Source organism: Leptosomus discolor, chromosome 5 (genome assembly GCF_034619465.1).
Source record: "Leptosomus discolor isolate bLepDis1 chromosome 5, bLepDis1.hap2, whole genome shotgun sequence".
Taxonomy (NCBI): Eukaryota; Metazoa; Chordata; class Aves; order Leptosomiformes; family Leptosomidae; genus Leptosomus; species Leptosomus discolor.
In genome coordinates this window covers 66,967,090-66,987,709 of record NC_141395.1, presented here as the reverse complement: position 1 = coordinate 66,987,709, position 20,620 = coordinate 66,967,090, and the positions used below count along the sequence as shown (strand labels likewise).

The following is a 20,620-nucleotide window of genomic DNA, read 5'->3' as shown; positions in this document are numbered from 1 at the left end:
CAAATCAATTAAATCAGTTAATCCATTTAATTGATTGGATCAGTTTTCCATAAGGGAACAAGATTGCACCCATGTACATTGACAACCACATTGACCCACAAGGCAATCAACATGAACCCAGCACTCCCCGCCACTCATCGAGGCGCTGGTGTGCGACAGTCTGCATTTCATGGTTCAGTCAGCAGCGGTGCAAACAGGAGGGATTTCAAGGCAAAGGCTAGAAATAATTTAGGGCATTTATGAGGAGATTTTTGTGGTTTATTTGTGAAGTCGCAAGAGCTTCATTTTCAGACCTCAGTGGTTATAGGTATCTCTGTCTGTGACCACTGCAGCAAGCAAATAAATAGCTGCACTATGCTTAATTCTTCTGTTTGGATATGAGAAAAAGAAATTAATTTGATAGCTTTTTGGAGGAATAATTGGCCACGTTGAGCCATGCGGACAGGCCCTCCTGACGTAATGGGCTGTGATAGGAAACGCAAACGGTTCACCTCACTGCCAAAGCCACCCCTTGTGCTCCTGGCCCTGTGCCTGGGTGTTTGCTTTCTGGAGCCTTCACCTACTGCTGTAAAGGAAACAAATAAAAAAAAAGGAGTTAAAACTAGTTTCAGACCTTATCTCTGCTCCTCAGTCCAGCACAGCTTGTTTTCCGTCAGTTCTCATGCATATCCCTCCTTCTCCTGTGGGCATGGGAGAGAGTCCCTGTGCTTCTCCTGAAGCTGTTCTCCCGGAGGGGCTGTTCCCTTGCCAGCTGGCATCTGTGGGCAGTCTCCTCCAGCCTCTGGCTGTGGTCAGTACTGATGCGTGAGGAAGATGTTACAGTCCCTAAGGGGTGATTATAAAATAACTCCCCAAGGTTTGGCTTCTCCCTCACTGCCGGTCCAAGGTACACTACAGACATGCAGAGCTTAAGCATCCCTCACTCATTTTGTGTGGAGTATAACGCAGCCATGATAGTCACGTTGTCTATTGCTCGTCCTTCCTCTGATCTTCCAGAAGTTCCTGGCCTCAATTATATTTAGAGGCAATTAGTTCCACGTCTTAATTATAAACTCTGGCTTAAAAAAAATTAAAATCTTGTAGCGCTTTAAATCAATCTTCTTTTTATTGGCTGTTCTTACTGTATGGATAAAAACAAATGGGAGTGCCAAGTCTCCCTGCTCTGTATTGCTCATTGTTTTGCATTCCCCATCAGACTGGCTCCGGTCTCCTCCCTGAACTTAAACACTTGCTTTCTTTTTGGGAAACTGTTTCTGCTCCCTCTCATTAGCCGTCTTTGGACCCAGACCAGATTCTCTTGTGGGAGCATTTGGGTCTGCCTGAGCACTGCCATTCATGTCCTACCACGGAGCTCTAATGGTCCTTTTCTCCTCCTTCATCCCATTGCTTTTGTATTTTTCTTGCCCTTCTGACAGTTGCTATATATCTAGCTATAATCTAGTCACCAGCGGAGTCGTTCGCTTTGCAGGTCATCCCCTCTTCTAGGTCAGTGCATGCTCAAAGTAAACACTTTTAAAGTTAAGGAGGTGGGGGCAGGTGGGTCATTTCTGCCTCTTTACGTACTTTCCTTAAATATTTCTACTAAGAATAGGTGGAGAAGAATGTGAAAAGTGTAGTTTTAAAATTGATAGTATGCCCTGAGAGGTAGAGGTTTCACTCTCCCCAGCTTTACTGGTCTTCCAACCTAATTCACCCACCTTCAGAATAGGTGGCTGGTCCTGCTCTTTTGTTTTAATTAAGAAGAGAGCTGCCAGCACTCTGGATTCCCGCTGAGACCATCCCACTCAAACCCCACGGGAGGTGCCGTGCCCCCCACGTTCCCCAGCCCCTTTCCTGGGGGCTCGGCGCTGCCACTGATGGATTCCTGTGGTTCTGGCGCCTGCGGCCATGAGCAGTGCTGGATTTATGGAGCTGCTGTGAGCACGTAGCCCTGGTGGCACGAAACCAGGCTTGGGTGCATCTCAACAGCCCGGGGTTTGCAGTGCCGAGAGATCTGGCTGCCGTTCGTAGCTCAGCCACTGATCCGTTGTGCGGTGTGGGGGAAGTCTCTTATTTTTTAGTGCATCACAGATACAGTTAGAGCACGTTTCAGTTTCGGAGCAGTCCCTTGTGCATACATACACCTCGAAGAGCTGTAACTTGGTCTTGGTTGACCATGGTGCAACTGGAGTGTAATGAACTATAATAAAAATACTAAGTTGCTTGTCAAGCGAAGAAAACAGCTGTTTGGTATTAATGTCTTCAAGAAGTAATTCTGTGCCCAGGGTATACAGACAAAGTATTTTTGTTTGTGCTAACACTGTGTAATAAAATACTTGGAAAGTTAGTAACTAGGGAAGGAATTTTTTGTGTTTGTTGTTGTTGTTGGGTGTTTTTTACTGAGCACAACGGCATATCTCCTGTGCTTTTGAGAAGGGCTAGTGGAGCTGTGACTGATGCCACGCGATGGTGAGTGATAGAGTCTCTCCAGTAGCTGGCAGAATTGAAAGGAGCTGTCGTATTTTGTACCCGCACAGCTATTGAGTTGGGGGGAAAAGAAAGGCGAGCAGTTCAATGCAGCAATCATGAACAAGGCTTCAGCTTTTTCTTTTAGACGCGCTTTGCACAAGTGCCGTCAGTTAGAGCTTGAGATTTCTCAGCCAGTGGTGCTACCTGCGGAGGGAGGCAGGAGGAGAGGGGCTGGCCAGGGACACGGGTGTAATTCTCGATAACAAATGAGCTGTGGCATCGCTTAGGCTGAAAGAAGAGTTTTACCAGTGCTGATGGTGGTTTATTGGTATATTTGAATTCTCTTGCAAGTTAAACGGACGTGGAAACCTCTCAGGATATTCGTGTTTCCACACTAGGTGTAGTAGTTTGGTGTTGCAAACCACAGGTTTACACAAAACATGCAAAAACAAATTAGAAATAGGGAAATACAAACATATTTTCTCATTAGGGGATATAAGTATGTGCTGACTGTAGTAAAATATAATTTTTATTCCATTTGTGTAACCTTTGGTATTTTAATGAAGTCCTGTTCCTGTGTACAGCGTATGGTTCACTGTCAGATAGTTTAACACTAAGAAAATCTGCCTTGAATAAATTAGAATATATTTGCAAATTAATTGGTTAATTAGATTTTAGACATCTCTTGAGGATGGGAGAGAAACAGATGTGTGCAAAAGCCACACAGATAGTTTGGGGATGAGTGTTTCTTGTAGGGTTTTATCACTCAGTTTTGTGAAAAACAGCCTTTCACGGGTGCCAGAGATTAAAAAACCCTCGGCTTTAAATGCAGAACATTAAACTCCAATTTCCGTGGTGCTGCTGATTTTTTGTCTAGGGCATGGGCAGAGCCATTTGGACCTGTTAGCTGAATGACTGCACTCAGAACAGGCGAGGTACCTCTTGAGCTGCTTTTTTTTTTTCCTGACAACTAAAAGTATCTGTGAAACTGTCTGGAAATCTTCTGTGCTAAACACTGGCAGATCAGCAGAGAGATGCCAGCTGGCATCGTGGTGAAGTCAGGCAACTTGTAAGAAGCAGCAGATCTAAGATGGAGCCCAAGATCTAGAAGAATGGTCACTGAAGAAGGAAAACTGACAGGGCAGATTTTTTTCTCAGCTACATCGGTGTAAATCCAGAGCAACTCCACTGAGATTCACACCAGAGTAACTGAGAGCAGAATCTGGCCAACATCATCCACCTGACCTCAGGAGGGGGCTCAGATGGGGAATAGCTCACTTATTTACCTTCCTCTTACAAGCCTTTCACATCTAATTTTCAGAGATGCATGAATTCACTTTTGCTTGGTTTGGGGACATGGTACAATCATACAGTAACAACCACTTTACTGATTGGTAAAAGTAATTAGAGATTCTGCTGCCAAAACCTGCACTCGTGTATTTGTTATTAGCCTAGACCCCTTCAGAAACAAGGTCTGATTACATCTTGTTTGGAAATGGAGTGAATTCAAATCTTATGGACTAGAGTTGCTCCAGAAGCTGAGCGGGAAAGGATTTTCAGCTTAAAAGCAGTGTAACAGCTCCCTGCGATCTGGGCTGATCCTGAGAGCAGCAGAGGTGGGTAGTTGACATTACTTGCATCTATTCTTCACCTCTGCTGAAACAGTCCTGCAGGCCAACCCAAATCAGAAGACATCGATGAGTCTCTCTTGGAAGACAGCTGGTGATCACATTACTTTGTTTTTGCAGTTTTATCTCTAGGATCCTGTTTTGGGTGTGTTCAGAACCATTTGGCAAAAACCTCATCCTTAAAAGCAATATTTGCAGTGTGCAGTAAGACAAACAAGAGCCCATTTGCGTGCGTCATCGATCATTTTACAAGCAGTCCTCGGGCTAAGCACAAAACTCACCCAGTACTGGCTGTTCGGGGTCACGATACAGACGTCAGAGGCAGAAGCGTTTTTCCTGCTGGCGGTAACCTCTGTTAGGCACCGAGACCCTGATGCTGCTGGGAAGAGCCTTCAAGTCATGTTCTTCCTTTGACCTCAGCACAGTTTTCTAAGCGGCGGGCAGAGCGAAGTAACAGCCTCGTTGTGTCAGTGTGTGAAAACTACGGCCAGATTTTTCAAACTCTAGAGGCTGAAGCTTGGGGGCTGAGGTGACAGGACACCCGCTGCTGCACCGTGTCCCTGGGCAGAAGGCACTGAAGCAGCCAGCGGGGCCACCTGGGCGCAGGCGCCGTGTGTCCTTGGCCCAGGACTGCTGTCAGCAGCCGCCTGCCTTCGGGAGGAGAGCACGGCTTTTAGCGGGGCTGTTGCAGACCAGGACGTGCAAAAACCTCTCTGCGGTGACCTCGCTGGACTAATTTATGAGAGCGCCTGGGCTGGCCCCCGAGGGCAGCGTGGCTCGGCAGCATGTGGGAAAGCGCCTCGCACGGCAGGATTGTGCCTGCAGGCTGCCGTCCTGTCCTTTGGGGACCCAGCCACTGCCGGGTCCCAGCCAGCCCGCGGGGGTGTCTCTGCTGGGCGCTTGGCCTTTCCATCCTGGTTAACCCCGATGCCCGGCTCTCCCTTCGCAGGCAGGGAGCTCCTGTTCCCACGCAGCATCTGGCTGTCTCCTGAGCCCGTGCCCTTCTGACCTCAGCACTTCTTTCCTCTCCTGTACACCAGGGGTTACCAGGTTCTCCGCTGCTTGGAAATCAAATTGGATGAGACAGGTACCAGGTTTTAGTGGGATCTGGTTTGTATTACTGGGGCCTGTGGAGCAGCGTATCCTCCGGTCCCCCCACGTAGCACGTGCAGATGAGTATGTTCTTGCAGATGAGCAAGAGTGGAGGTGCGTTAAGACCCAAAGCTAAGAGACTGCTAGTTTGCAGCTGTGATGAATATAAACAACTACAGAGGGTGTACACGGACGTTTCCCCACAGCATTCATCTAAACACACAGTGATTCAGTATCTGTGTGCTGGTGTCCTTGGGCAAAATGAATGTGCACGTTTGTCAGCAGCTGGAGTTGAGGAGAGGCCCAAAAATTACTGGCTATGATAAAATTCAGAGTAACGGGTTAACAACATCTGCCGTAACTTCTCTATGGGGCTTTTGTCAAATCTCTCATTCAAGCAGTGTTTGCTGAGACTTCTGACATTTGTGGCAGCGCTGGGACAGACAGTAAGGTCATGTGTCACTTTAAAGGCTTAATTTTTTCCAAATTCCTCACAAAACTGGAGCTGAAAGCTCTCTCATGAATTTCTTGGGGAATCTGCTGAGGCAGCAATTATGTTATCCTTCAAAACTCCACGGAAAAGGTCGCCTCAGAACCACACCGAACCTGTCAGGCCAAAAAGGGAGAACGGGGTGAGAGATGCTGTGAGCGAGGCGAGGTCCGAGGCTGCTCTCGGTGCTGGCTGAGTGGAGCTGGGAGACACCTGTGGAAACCACAGCCAGCTTGAGATGCGGAGGTGTGGGCAGGGCACAAACCACACGTCTCCTCGCCTGGTTGGGTTTCTGCTGAAGATGTATTTACTCAGCAGAGCGAGGAAACCCGAAGCAAAGGAAGGTATAAACCACAAAAACTGTATTTGTGAGATGTGACTGCAGCGCTCAGACCTTCCTCCCCTCTGAACACAGACTAACCTGGGGGACGATAAAATAGGCAAGGAGCTGCCTTCAAATTTACTTCTTGTTCTTTCTCTGTTTCTGCAAACCTCCGATACCAGAATATTAATGCTTGATGAGAAACTAGTTCTAAACAGGACTGCTCACTGCAAAAGAAATAAGCACCAATGTTCCCAACTAAATTATAGAGGACTTGGTACATTTCATGGAAAAACTGGCTGCATTACTGGAACAGAGATCATGAACCTTTGAAAGGTGGAGGGAGGAGAAAGCAAAATATTCTGCATAAGGAAAATGCGATTGTGGTAATGACTTTGCTAATCCCTAGGCTTCCAGTTTTATCCATTCATGTTTCCAGTATCTGCAGATGAACTTGGGAGAGTTTCAGTAATCCATTAAAAAAGATCATTTTAAAATTTCCACCTAGGGATAATCATCTGTTGGTTTGGGGTTTTTTTCCTCCTTCTTCCCTGCTAATTTGTGGATGCCTCTATTAAGTTTACCAAAATGATAATCAAATTGTGAACCTTTTCAGTTGGTACTTTGATGGAGTGATCATCCTTGCAGAAAGTCTTACAAAGAGTTTTATAGGAATGAAACCAGTTGAGATCTATAGAAATGTTATACTGATCTCTGCACAATAGGAACTTTTAAAACTGTCTCGTTCATCAGATAAATAATTATGGAGTAAATTGAATGTGTTGGTCTGAAGTGGCAAAAATCCTGGAGGTTATTTGTTGTCAAGTATAGTCTGTTATTGTTTAGTCTTACAGAATTAATTGTAACTCTAGTAAAGCAATCTAAGCAGTGCCATGGGTTGCTTATCAGTAGATACTGCCCCTTTTCATGTCCACATGCATTTCAGCACTAATCTAATTGGATGAAGTTTGCATGATAGAATATTGGAGGCAGGGTTTTTGTGCTCGGGACAATCAGAAAGCACCAGATACTAGTAGCTTTTACAGAAAATGGAAGACCAGATGGACCAGGAGATTACTCCGTCTGATCTCCTGCGCACTGCAGCCCATTCTGTGTCACCCGCTTTACCCCTGCGCTGCAGTAAAATGAGTAGTAAAGTGTCGTTTCCCATTTCAAGAGGACCTCTTGGCAGTTTGGTTCAGTGGTAAAAATACCTTTGGTGCCGGAGTGTTAGTACAGATTTCTATTGATGTTTGTTTCACTTTTAACTTCCACATCTTGATTCTTGTTGTGCCCTTTTTCAGCAGGTTGAAGAACTCTCGGTTCCTTTTCTTTTTCTCCATCTAGAGCCACTTATGTGCTGTAATGAAGCCGCTTCTTCCTCTTCTCTCTGATAAGCTGAACAAGCCGAGGTCTTTAAGTCTCTCTCAGAAGAGTATTTACTACATACCCTTAAATAACTTCTCTGTCTTTTTTCTCTGTCTTCAATTATTCAGCATCTTTCTAAAATGTGGGGGTGGTAGCTCTGGATGTTTTCTGGTATCTGCCTCACTGACTCCAGGTACACAGGGACAATTTCTTCTCTGTGTGTTTGATGTGGTTGATGTGTCTAAGGATTCATTTGCTCTTTCATAACAGCCTTGAGCTGCTTGTCCACAGTGACCCTCTAATCCATTACAGAATTGCTCCTTTCTAAGGTAAAAAGTCTTGTTTCGAATGCCAAGCATTATGACGGATTTTGGTTTACTGCATTTTATAGTCTCTTAAACAGTATGTAAAAGACGTGTGCTTCATGAGGATGCTCCAAAAAACCTGCTTCAGGTCACCTTTTTAGCCTCCGACATCGGCAGAAATTGCTGACATGTCTAACACATGATTTTAGGTGCTGCTGTAGGAAAATGCCTGTATCACAGCCCGTCTGGAGTCTGGGAGAGGGAGCGGGGGGAGAACAGCTGCTCGGAAGTTTGCAGAGAGAGCTCGTGATCTCATCTATACCCCTTGGGGACATGGCACACAGAACCCAGACTCAGCTGGAAACTGTGCAGCCTGTTCTCCCCCAGTGCAGGGTGCTGCAGTTATGGTTTGTAAGAGGTAGGAAGCTGAAGTTACCTTCCTTTTCAGATGTCTTTGTGCTTGCTTTGTGCTTGTCACTGGAATGTTCAAAAAAATATTATGTATTTTAAAACTAATATCAGAATTAACACACCTGTATAAAAAAGCAGTCCGGTTGCATGTTGCACTGCGTCATCACGTGGCCTCTTACAGTCAACATTGTTCCCCTCCATCTGTTGGCTGTTAGCACTTGGCCAAAGAGCTGTTGTTCTTCCGACTAATCTGATCACTACTGGCATCCCCTCCTAAATCCTTTTGTCTGGATGGTCGTGTTTTCCTTGGCAATCTGCAAAGGGCACCAGATCACAGGTCTCTCTGATCTGAGCACTTGCATGCCAATGCCTTTCCCTTTCCATTTATTCTTGTGCCTGAATTGCTGGAGGAGGTGTAAAAAGGCAAGGCAGGGCAGGACAGGGAGCAGGTAGAGAGCGAGGGCATTTTTGCCAGTCAGTGCCAGGCTGGCCCTGCCCACTTCCCAGTGGGGCTGGAGGAGATGCCTGGCTGTACCCCACCGTGGCTGGGGCTGGTAGAGCTGCTCCCAGGTGTAAGTGTGGTGTAGCTGTGCTCCAGCTACTGACAGCGGAGCAGAATTGCAAATACACTTGGGAGTTCCCTGCCCTGCAACCACACAGTTCATTTGAGGTGTTTCAGTGCCTGACAGATCATAGGAGAAGGTGCCACTATATCCCTAACCTGACCCGTACTTCCCGTTAGGATTCTGGCTATGAATCTGCGAGCTTGAGATTTCCTTGCTCAGGTATAAAATTTCTTGTGGTTAAAGCTTTATTTGGAGTGGAGACTCCTCCATCCAAAAGAGAGAGTCCTTTCAAGCCTGCGCAACCTAATAAATAATTCTGAGACAACTGAATTTGTTGGTTTCTTTAAAGAAACATAATTATTTTAAAATGACAAACTGGTCCCTTTGTTGATAAATGTTTTATATCCTTGCTGCTATGCCTGAATAGTTTGTGTAAATAATATATTAGCTCACAAACAGACGTAGCACGTTCAGGCAGACACTGCCCAGCGAGGCAGGAATGCTAAAAAAGCAAAACAGATTATTCTGTATGGTGCTGAGCACCAGGAGTGGGAGTGGGCATCAATAGGGACTGAGAAACACCATCTGCATCTCTTAGGATTGGTCCCACCATAGCTCAGATGCCTGACACTGCGGTGATGCATTAGAGCTACAGGTGCGAGCAGTCAGGCATTCACCATTGGCAGGTATGTAGTTTCCCTGGGACTTTTAAGAACAAAATTAAAAGTGGCGCTCAGAATTGTGATATGGTCTGGTTTAGATAGTGTTTGGCACTTACATTTGCAGACTGGTTTTCAAAAGACTCACTTGGCATGCTCGAGAAGAGCTCTCCTTCAAAACGAGGTTTTCAATTTGCTTTGGTTGGTTATTTCTCTAACTTTGTTCTTAAAATGGGCCTTAATTTTTTAAAAAGTAATTTTGCAAAAATCGTGTGAGGTTCTTTGTGTGTCAGGGTAGGGTCAGGCGAGAGAAGAAGGTTGTGCACATGCATCAATGGTTTCCAGATGAAAGTCCTTTGTAAATAGTGCAGAAGTGTGTACATGTAAGTATGCATGGATGCAAACATGCTTCTGGGGGTTTTTAGACAGCAATTTTGCTTGCTCAGGCTGGGACCTAAAAGTCTCATGTGCCACCATGGGCACTCGTAGAACCATAAACAGGTTCGGGTTGGAAGGGACCCTCGAAGATCATCTGGTCCAACCCCCGTGCTCTGGGCAGGGGCATCTTTCAGTGGATTTGGTTGCTCAGAGCCCCATCCAACCTGGCCTTGAACACTCTAGGGAGGGGGTATCCACAGCTTCTCTGGATGTTCCAGTGCCTCACCACCCCCAACATAAAAAATATCTTTCTTATATCCAATCTAAACCTACCCTCTTCCAGTTTGAAACCGTTGCCCCATGGCCTGTTGAAAGTGGGTAAGACTCTTTCCAGCCCTACTGAATGGACTATAGTCACCCTGATCCTGTGTACTGTCAGCTGAAGATCACTGGAGTTGCCTAAACAAGCCTATAAAAAGTAAAAACCACGTAACAAAAGCCAGCTGCAATTCTAAACTTATGCTTAATGGCATGTGGTTCGCGTTTTCCTATGGCTCAGGAGGAGAGTCCGGCTCTGAAGGGGACTTTGTGATGCAGAGATGCAGAGGAGCTGTGCTCTTGTTCTAGCTGCGTGTTTTGCTGAGTAGAGCAAATAATAGAAAACTTTGATTTTACTGTAGTCAGCAGAAGTGAGCGAGCACAGAGAAGGAGCAGATCTGCAGAGTGACAGGTCCTGTTTTACCTGGCCACTCTGTGAAGCGCAGTCCTAGTTCTCAAACTGCACATGGGGTGGCCTGATTTAGCTTTAACAAAGCTGAGGACGAGAACGGAAGGCATCGCTGCAAAACAATTATCAGTGCAAATTTATATTTCTTCCTGCTATCTCCTCTTTTCTCTCTCTTAGAAAATGAAAATTATTTTAATACTTGCTGCAATAGGGGGAAACTTCGCAGTTTCCTACCCATCCGCAATTCACGCTCCTGCACTGCCTTATTGCAGTTTGTCATTAAGTCCAGAAGATCAGCACCCACTGTCAGTCAATAGAAACCTGTCATGGACTGTAACAGTGCTGGGATTTCACCCTAAAGTTCAGTGCTACAAAATCAAAATACACGGAATTAGGGTTCGTTTTTTTCCTCCCTACTTTGTTGCTACTCCTATTTTTGAGGTAGCTTTGTCTCATTTATAGAAAGGAGAAGGAAAATACTTTGAGGTCCTGAGATGAAGGCACATATGAGTGAGAACTAATAAAAACCCGGAATATTGAAGTATCTAGATATGTTGTGGTATAACCTCTCCTGTGGACTAAGCTGCAGCTGACTTCTTGTGAGTAAAAATAAATCACTTCTCTATTTCACTCAAAGTTGTTCCATGGATTTGCTGAGCTAATCTTTCCTCCAAGCATGGTCACATTTTGGGTCAGCCTGCCTAGACAACATGGGGCTCTGCCAGCAGTTCCTGTGTAAAGTCCCTCTTTTTTTTTTTTTTTTTTGGAAACAAATCCAGTCATTCATAGAAATGAACGCCTGCATAATTAGAGCCAGTATTGCACATCATCTTTGCTTTCCATTTTTAGATGTTGCGTCTGGAGGACTATAACTTTTAAAGATGCCAACAAGCCACTTAGGAGCTCGATAGCCGTAATGGGAAAATCTGTGGAGCTGAATAGAAAATGATAAGCTTCATAAGGACTATTCTAAATCGTTTGGTAAAGAGCTCAGCCAGACATTCAAAGCAAGAATAGAAACGATAACCCCTTCTAATTCAATCTTCAGGGGTTTGTACTTTCTCTACTATCCTGCTGAAGTCCCAGTCCTACAAGCAGCTTAATGGAGAGGATGGTGTTCTTTACGCCAGAGTCCTCTGGACTCTGCTGGGTCCAGTTGTTGGCATAAATGGGTGCAGAGCACTGATTTTATTCATATTTTACCATCCAGGGCTTGTAATCAACTGTTTATCTTTCTAGGTTAGTTAAAACATTATCGAGTAGCCCTCGATACTGAAGCATGAAACTCTAGAATCCTCTTCAGCATTTTTAACCTCAAGTTTTCAATAAAGAGCTATTTAAAAATAATTAAGAAAGATTTGGAGGCTTTTTTTTTGGCAGGAGGGAATCATCGGCTTCAGAGCCAGCGGGTGTTGACAGGTGAGAGATCTCACAATAAGTCTTTTATTTCTCCGCACTCTGAGGCTTTTAAGTACGTCCTGTAATCTCAAAATTAGAGTGGGTGGCAGATGAGCTAAAATTTGTTTCTTTGTTCAGAAAATGCAGTACAGATTTTTCTTTGTTTAAAGGGTCTTTAATCCAAACTGATGCTTTAATAACTGAAATTCCAGTAACAGCTTTTTTTTTTTTTTAAGTTAGAGAATAAATCAATAAGAAAACTTGTCTTTGCAGTGGGAAATTACCCCAAAGGTGTTCACAGCTGGACTGTCACAGCATGTGAGGTCAGTTAATTGGACCAGATGAGGCTGTTTAGGACAAGTGTTTGACACTGCTTCACCGCTGGGAGAGGGCTAAAATCTGAACAAAGTCACTCTGTGAAGGACAGAATATAATATTCTCAATTAAAAAAATTAAATCATAGAATCACAGGATGGTTTGCGTTGGAAGGGACCTTAAAGATTGTCTAGTTCCAAACCCCCGCCATGGGCAGGGACACCTTCCACCAGACCAGGTTGCTCCAAGCCCCATCCAGCCTGGCCTTGAATGCTGCCAGGGAGGGGGCAGCCACAGCTTCTCTGGGCAACCTGTGCCAGTGTCTCACCACCCTCGCAGTGAAGAACTTCTTCCTAATATCTAATTTCAGTCTCCCCTTTTTCAGGTTGAAACTGTTATCCCTTGTCCTATCACTACCCTCCCTGATCAAGAGTCCCTCCCCACCTTTCCTGTAGGCCCCCTTTAAGCACTGGAAGGCCGCTATAAGGTCTCCCCGGAGCCTTTTCTTCTCCAGGCTGAAAAACCCCAACTCTTTCAGCCTGTCCTCACCGGGGAGGTGCTCCAGCCTCCTGGTCATCTTCGTGGCCTCCTCTGGACTGGCTCGAGCAGCTCCATGTTTAAGCTGGGGGTCCCAGTGCTAAGTGCTGCAGGTGGGGTCTCTCCAGAGCAAAGAGGGAGAATCACCTCCCTCGACCTGCTGGCCACACTTCTCTTGATCAGCCCAGGATGTTAGTTCTCTGTTGAAATGCCAAAGCACACCATCACGAGTTAGATACTAGTTTCAACTTACTCCTGCGTTTTTCTATGCAGAGTACTGGGGAACAAGGCTGGGAAAATGAAGCTGCATGGCGATTTCCCCATCAGTGAAATGGAGATGCTGCTTTGTTCTCCTGCTGGCAGGCTAAGGTTCTTTATATTAAAATATTCCAAAAGGAGTTTGTCATCTCCAGAAAATGGCAAGGTAGAGGTACCATAACGATGCAAAGTGTTGGCGTAATTTATTGTTAGAAGAATCCTGTTAGAAAGAGCCTTCATGAGCCACTAGATCATCTTAACAGGTTGGTCTCAACTTTACCTTGTAAGGGTCCAGCACCTTGATGGGCAATAAGTGCCAGATGGGCAGATTTCAGGCAAAGAGGATTCATATACCTCTATGTCGCTTCAGAGGGAGTGGTGGGGAAGGTGGGTCCACATAAAATTTTACCCTGTGGCTGTGTGCGTGTGTGTTCCTGTGCATGCATCCACGCATGCAAGCATCAGCATCTTCAGGACCGACCTAGAGGGTGTTGAATTCACAATACGTGGTGCTGCATTTGCATTCCTCGGAAGATACAAGTGAGCGGTGCCTTTGCTTCCTCATGGACTTTTCTTATTCAGGCATTTTGTGAGTTTTCTTGCCAGCACAGTGAGGTGCTGCTGTGAAACAGGCACTCTTAGAGGACTTCAAAGCCTAGGAGCCAGCGTTTGGTTTCAGAAGCAGCACTACACAATGCTGTTAGCAGGTTGCTGGTAACTGGGGTGTAACGCTGCCTAGAGAGGCACCTTGGCAAGGTTTGCCTCTGACACGCTGCTTACGAACCCTGTCTGGCACACTTGTTAAATAAGCAGTTGTCTTTAAACATCAAATGATGTTGGTGAGACCGCGTTTGCTGTTGTATAAGACGACTTGTTCTAAGTGGTGTAACCACCACACTGGGAACCCCTTGGATAGTATTTGGCAGTCCAAACGTTGTGCGTGCTTTGCATGCACTGCAAAGATTTACAGGGCATTCTGTGCAAATATTTAGGCAAAAATCGTTAGAGCATTTTTATTTGTTAGAGCGTGCATTGACTTTAATGGCTTGTGTATCCAAATGTTTCTGTGTGTAATATCGAAGTGAACTGAATCCAACCGTGGTGTCGCTGAAGACTTTAAAGATGATTTAAATGTCAGTGGTTACTATCTGTCTTAACTGTAACAAAGTTCCTTTTTCAGTACATTAAAATGAAAACTCTACTTCCCTGTTTTTCTTTGTTAATCCAACCTTCCGAACTGAAAGAAGATTCTGGCATGGAAAGGAGAAAACAGTTGTACCTTGACATTAGTTGCTGAATATTTGCAGTGTTTCATTTCCATTGCCAGGCCTAGAAGAATCGTGCAGGATTTTCATTATTTTAGCAGGATTTTCATTATTTTAGCAGCATTTTCAGATTGGAGTCATGCTCATACCCGTACTCGGCCATTATCTGTGTGCCGAAATCACGGATGCTGCTGCTGTACTTACACCGTAGCGTCCCTTGGGAGTCCTCCAGCCAGGGCAGCATGGCGGCGGCGGTAATGAACCAGGCTGAGAGAAATACGCCAATGGCTGCCTTTCAGCACTTGGCAAGAAAACCCTTTTTATGTTAGTTTCAAGGTCGTCAGATATCATTATAGCCAAGTATTAAAAATTTCAAAGAAAGGAGGCAGTGTGTTTGATTTATAGAATAATTATCTAGCTTTAGCTCTAACTTGGCTTTGGCAATGGTTTTGCAAGCACTCGAAAATTAAATCCATTTTTTATGGCACTACAAGGTATTATCTCACAGCAAATGATAATTAAACACCTGTGAAATCAATTAGCCCTTTAAGCAGGGGAAAAAAAAAAAAAGTTTTCCAATTACGTTTTTGCACCTCAAAACTTTCTAGTTCCAGAACCAGCGCTTGCAGAGAGGGAGATGAACTGCCAGCCAGTAGCCTGTTAACTGGCATTAAGAACACCCCAAAGCATTGCGCAGCCGTAAATCCAAAAGCAAGCAGTTCGTAGCAATGGCACCCTTCCAAGTAGGATGTGTTAGCCTCTCGAGCTGGGTCTTGGGCAGCTACCTATCTGATGCACAGCTGAGCTGTCAGCTTTTCTACAAAGACAGTTACTCACTTGGTGTTTTCAATGCCAAGTTTTACTTGACAGTTTATTTAAAAGCCAACATACCTTAATGGAAACCAAGCAACGAGACACTCCGTGTGACAGAGTGGGTTTCTTTTCAGGCTCTCCAGCGAGTAATTCAGAGCCATCTGCATTAAGCATTCACACACGGAAAACTGGGCAATTGGTTAATAGCTGAAACTGAATACACTGGAAAACTGGGAAACACTCCACTGTTTAGCCTTGTGTCGTAGGTGTTTAATATCTGTCTTTGTAGCACTTGAACTGATGCAGAGGCTTTTGGAAGATGCAGCAGGCATTTGTGGGCTTGCAGATTCAGTGGGGCAGGGAGGGGGAGCCCTGGACATAGTTGGTTAAGTGCCATCACAGTTTTTGGCTCGGGAAAGAGAAAAACAGCTCTAGTCCCATCTGACATCTATGGTGGTATGTGCTGATACTGCCTGCCAAAGATGAGCTTCAGCATCTTCCAAAAGATGGATTATGTGTGGCACTGTTAAAATATGTACTGCTGTGTTAAACCCATTGTATTTGGTTTGGGTTCTGCTCCTGTATTTCCATCTGAATTTTGATAGCCATAACATGCAGCTGGTTTTTGGTGAGTGCTGTATCACTGGAGAGGAGGGAGGCAGGTGAGGATGCTGGGCTTAGCATTCCCAAGGTCTGTCTAGCTGCTGGAGAAGCCACGAATCATCTGTATCTCAAGTTTTCCATCTATGAAATGGGAATGGTGATGGTGTCCTGTATCGGTGTTCAGAGGATTCGATAAGAAAATTTATACACTGCTTTGTGATTCCTACATGACAGGTGATAGATAGCAGGTTAAAGTGTGATAATCGTTACATCTGGGTAGCTGGACGTATCTGCGGGTCTAAACAGACAATGTCTTTTTAGACATCTCTTCAATCAATGGTGATGACGATGTGGCTTTGGAAAAAAGTAGTTTATATTAAAATTGGCAGTGAAAATGTTTCCCAGGCTAGTTTATAATCTCTTAAGTGCAGTGACATGGGGAAATGCTTAAGCTGTAAGAAGGAATGTATGGCATGGCTGATTAGTCACTGCGGAGCCTCTGCAGCCTGCCCGGGCTCCTTGGGATAATGGTGAACCAGGAATCCCAAGCAGCCCTCTAATCCATGTGCTGATTGACAAGGTCGGCACATCAGAAGAAGAAAAAAAGAGGGGGATGGGGAAAGACAGAAGCGATGTGTTGGATCAGGAAGTTAAAATGGTAAGAGCATTTGTCTGAGCAGCATTTCTGCTGCAGATAATTGCCCACATGGCGTTGCAGTGTTTACACCTGCCTGATAGATGGGGCCGAATGTGTTTTCTCAGCTATAGGTGGTAGCAGGGAGGGGATATTTCAATAAAAGTGTGAATAAATTAGAATTGATTACAAATAGAGCTATATTTTTATGCTGCCTAAAAAGGTATTAGCTGTGAACAAGGTGCACTTAATCGTTACGAAAGGAAGCCTGAAAGTTAATAAAACACACTGCTGGCCCTTACAGAGATGCCAGCTTTGGGTTAAATCTGTAGCTATTTTAGCTTTAAAGCCCCAACTGTCATTTTAAAGGCATATGCATTTTGGATTTTAACACGTTTGAATGATGCAGCTGAGGCCCAGGCCAAGCCGACCCTAAAATTGGCAGTAAAATGGTACCTCCGTGCAAGCGTGCAGAATGAAGGAATACGGGAATGTGCACAATAAGCATGTGCCCCCTCTCCCTGGCAGTCTTCTAACGTGGAAACCAGGAGCTTTCTGGAAATAAATACCCACCAAGCAAAGCAGAGGACTCCTCTCAAAGCTTTTGTGCAGTAAATGTTCAGGAAGATTAACTGCCAGCAGTAAAGGAAAGGAAAGTGCCAGAAGGAGTGTGACACCGAAGCAGCACAAGTGAGGAAGAAGAGCCTGGCCAGCCGCCTGCACAGTGCCCTGCAGTGCCGGTCTTCACTGCGATTCCTCAGCTGCAAGTGGAGCCTGAAAATCCTCTGTATCGAGGTAAAACCGGAGCGTCTGGATAGGCAGGGAATGCAGAGCTGTCCCCACAAGCTGGCAGCTCTGGGTTTGCAGAAACCACAGTGATACAGGCTGGAACACCGTAACAAATCTCCCTGCCATCTTCAGATGTTACTGGCTAATGGAAATAAATAATTCTGAAAACAGATGTAACCCCCATTGCCAAGGGAGAAGAAGAAGAGGAGCTCTGGAAGAACCTCTTCTAAACACTTGGCTATTTTCTCTGTAACTTAATGCCCCTCCGCCAGTTGCTAGTGGGGTTACAATACTTCATTGCCTCCCAGAGGTCTTGTTGAGATTAGTCAGTGAAGATGGTGGAGAAATCAAGCCCGTCATTGATGCAATACTGGTATTTGCAACAGATGCCAGATCAGTACTTAATGTACAAGTGTCCTGCTGTACCTGAGAGGGTGTTCCTGGATGTCTGCTCCAGCTCCCATTTCTCTCCTGGACAAGAAGGAGAAATTTCAAGTCCAGCAGGAATTTAACTCAGATACTTACCTTTAATCGTAGAGATGATCTGACTGACTTCACTGAAAGCATTTCAAGTGAGAGTTAAGGGAATCACACAGGTGCTTTCAGGTGAAATGTGTTTGCTTCCTATGTGGGAAAAAAATGCCAATCGTATATAAGCAATTTTCCCTCCCTGACAAAACATCAGCCATGCTCAACCCACGCGGGGCTGAATGGGAAAGAGTCTGAAACTGAGGGTTGCCCGGACTCCTTCTGTCCCCGCCATGTGGGCTGGAGCTTCATCCACCAAGTGATGTTTTTGTGGCCAAGGTCTCCTCCAAATGCTGCCTGACAGTCCGAGAAAAACATGAAATGGTCTCTGCTGCAAACTCAGCTCTGAAGTACTGTCTGGTACATGTAAGCGATTTCCTCTCCAACCGATGCTTCAAATTACAAAGCTGTGCTTGCAACTTGGCAGAGATGTTTATGTGGCTGGCTACACGAGCTGTGTGAAGGGCGTTCCTGAACTCGTATTTGAACATCCTGGGCTCTCTTCTGTCTTTCAGCTAAGGCAGGGTGCCCCCGTTGCTCTGCGTGCTACCCACAAACTAGTAGAACTAAAATTAGCACGTTGTGTTTAAAGATTTCAAATAGGTGCTTGATTCTGGAGTGGTTGCTGAGGGGGATTAAACTGGAAACCAGTCCCTTAGCCCTGCTCTCAAAGATCATGTCGAGTCACCTTAAAACATTTGGGTTGAAATTGCGGAGAAATTTGTTCGTGAGAAGAATCTCTGGTGCCATTCATTGCTTCAGCAGCTCTCGATGGATATTGCATTACTCCGGGTCTGGTCCTGTTGTATTTGTGGGTTCTCCCTGAAGTGAGTGGAAATTTTGTGCCCATACATCAAGGTTAGGATGAGGCTCTCTGTGTATGTGTGATGTAGATAAATTGCTTGATGACCATGAACCGTGCTATTCCAGAGCTCAGCAATAAATCACACGTTAGGCTTTTAAACACACGAATGGGAGCAAGACACTAACTGGTTTTCAGGTGGGAAATGGTCAACAAAATCCTTTTCTTTCTTTTTTCCTTTGTAAATCTATCCTGATATCAGCAAATTAGATATGAAAGAAAAGATACCCGATATAAGATGTCACTGGCATATGGAGAACTCACTTGCGCTGGCTTCGTTCTCTGCTTTTCTTTGTGTCTGGTCCTGCCATTGACGTTTTGTGGATATTTTTGCATTTCAGGGTATTAACAGGATTTTACTTTTTTAGCTAGCTAATGATGAGGGGCTTCTGAGTGTTGTATTCTAGCCCTCTGGGGTATTCTATTTTTGGTATTTATTAACATTTTTTGTCATACAATGTACAGTGAAAGTGATGAGCCTCAGACCTCTTGGTATGTAAAAATGGAGTGCATAAAAATGGCAACTTTTTTTTATTATTTTGGTATTCCAGTTTCCTAATGTTTTCCCCAGTGTGCTTTGTCACTGCTGGCTGGTGAGCTGGGACATGGCTGCCAGTCAATATCCCACACAGAGAAGAAGAAATTGCTGCCACTCAGATGGAATATGTATATATGTATTTTAACCAAAGTCGAGATACAATTTAAAAAAAAAAAGGACTTCAAAGTCTGTTTTCTAGTCTTAATTAATGCAACGAGGGTTTTTATTTTACTTTCAGTGCAGATAATCTTAATCCATTCACAGTGACCTTTTCTTGTGCAAATTAGCTATACACGCTTGTTTAAGCAAATGGGCCTTTGCAAGATGTCTTTTCCTAAAGACGGAGCTTATAATTGAAAATTGGCTTACTCCCATCTGTCTGGCCTGTGTGAGAATACAAACGTAGATCCGGATTTTTTGATGTAGAAAATATGATCATATACATATGTATATACATACACATATACACGCATACAAAAAAATTGCTCTGCCTGCAGGCTGTGGTTAAATTAGATTATTAGTGTTAGCAAATGTCAGTGCCACAAGTTACTGTCAAAATAACATCTGTCTGCAGAGTCCAGGACACTCTGGAGAACAGAGGGTGTTTAATCTGAATCCTTTTGTCTCAAACAGGTCAATGCCATTCACAGTTCTATGGGTTTGCCAGAAGTACAATTAGCTAATAACAGGCTGGAAACTGTTGGGATTTGATGTGTGGTTTTGGTGAACAGTTTTGAAGTGATTGATGGAATCAGAAAAAAAAAACAGGAGTGTCTATAAGCACTTAAAGTTTTAATTCAGAGGAGCAGGGGTCATTGCAGCTATGTGGTTAATTGCCAAAATTTGGCAGTTTATCCCCCTCACCGCACTTGACAATAACCACCAAGTGAGTCATTGTAAACCCCCCACCACCTATCCCTTTTTTAGTGCCTGCTTGATAAGGGCAGATTTCTTTGGCATAGTTTGAGTATTTTTTGCTTTGTACAAACCTCTTGAGCAGAAATGAGCACAGTTGTGCATGACTTTGACTAAATCTGAATAGAAATCGGGGTCACAGAACTACTGCGACAATGCTTTGGGTATCGAAGTATTTAATACAAGTTTGTTATTAGAACGCATGCACACCTATTTATACAGAAATCGCTGATTATTACAAAGACAAAATTGCTTCCTTCCTTCTCAGTTTCATGACTACTCTCCCCAGCTCTCTCCCATGGCGGACATGCGTGCACGGAGGGAGCTAGTTAACCTGGTGGTGAGCGGTCTTTCTCGGGAGTGATTTTCTCCAGATGTGTCTCAACAGCTGTTAGCATTTTCACGCCCGGTTACTCTAGGACTCATCGCTAATTGAATTTTCTCTTTTCTCCCCTGTTCTTTTTAGGTATGATTACCGTGAAATGCTGCACAATGCCACTTTCTGTCTGGTTCCCCGTGGCCGCAGGCTTGGCTCTTTCAGGTTTCTGGAAGCCTTGCAGGTAAGAGCTGCAGTTTAAAGCATCGGCTACACTGGCTTCAATTCAGCATGCAAGGAGGTGGGGAGGAGGGAAATGTGTTTCATTTCCCTAGTGGACAGTAATCCACTTTGCGAAAGCCTCTATTCATACTTCTGGAGCAATTGGCAGCTTCTTCCCAGGAGGGGCTGAGCACTGAGCTCATCTGAAAGTTGAATTGCGTTACCTCCAGGAA

At 44.7% G+C, this 20,620-nt stretch overlaps 1 protein-coding gene across 1 annotated transcript in view; it reads left to right on the top strand.

Moving 5' to 3' along the window:
• The window catches only part of EXT1 (exostosin glycosyltransferase 1), a 181,306-nt gene that overhangs the window by 134,937 nt on the left and 25,749 nt on the right, over window positions 1-20,620 (top strand). The window contains exon 2 of the mRNA XM_086465402.1: window positions 20,316-20,409. Coding sequence (XP_086321528.1) covers window positions 20,316-20,409 — 94 coding nt within the window. The remainder of the gene's footprint in view (window positions 1-20,315; window positions 20,410-20,620) is intronic.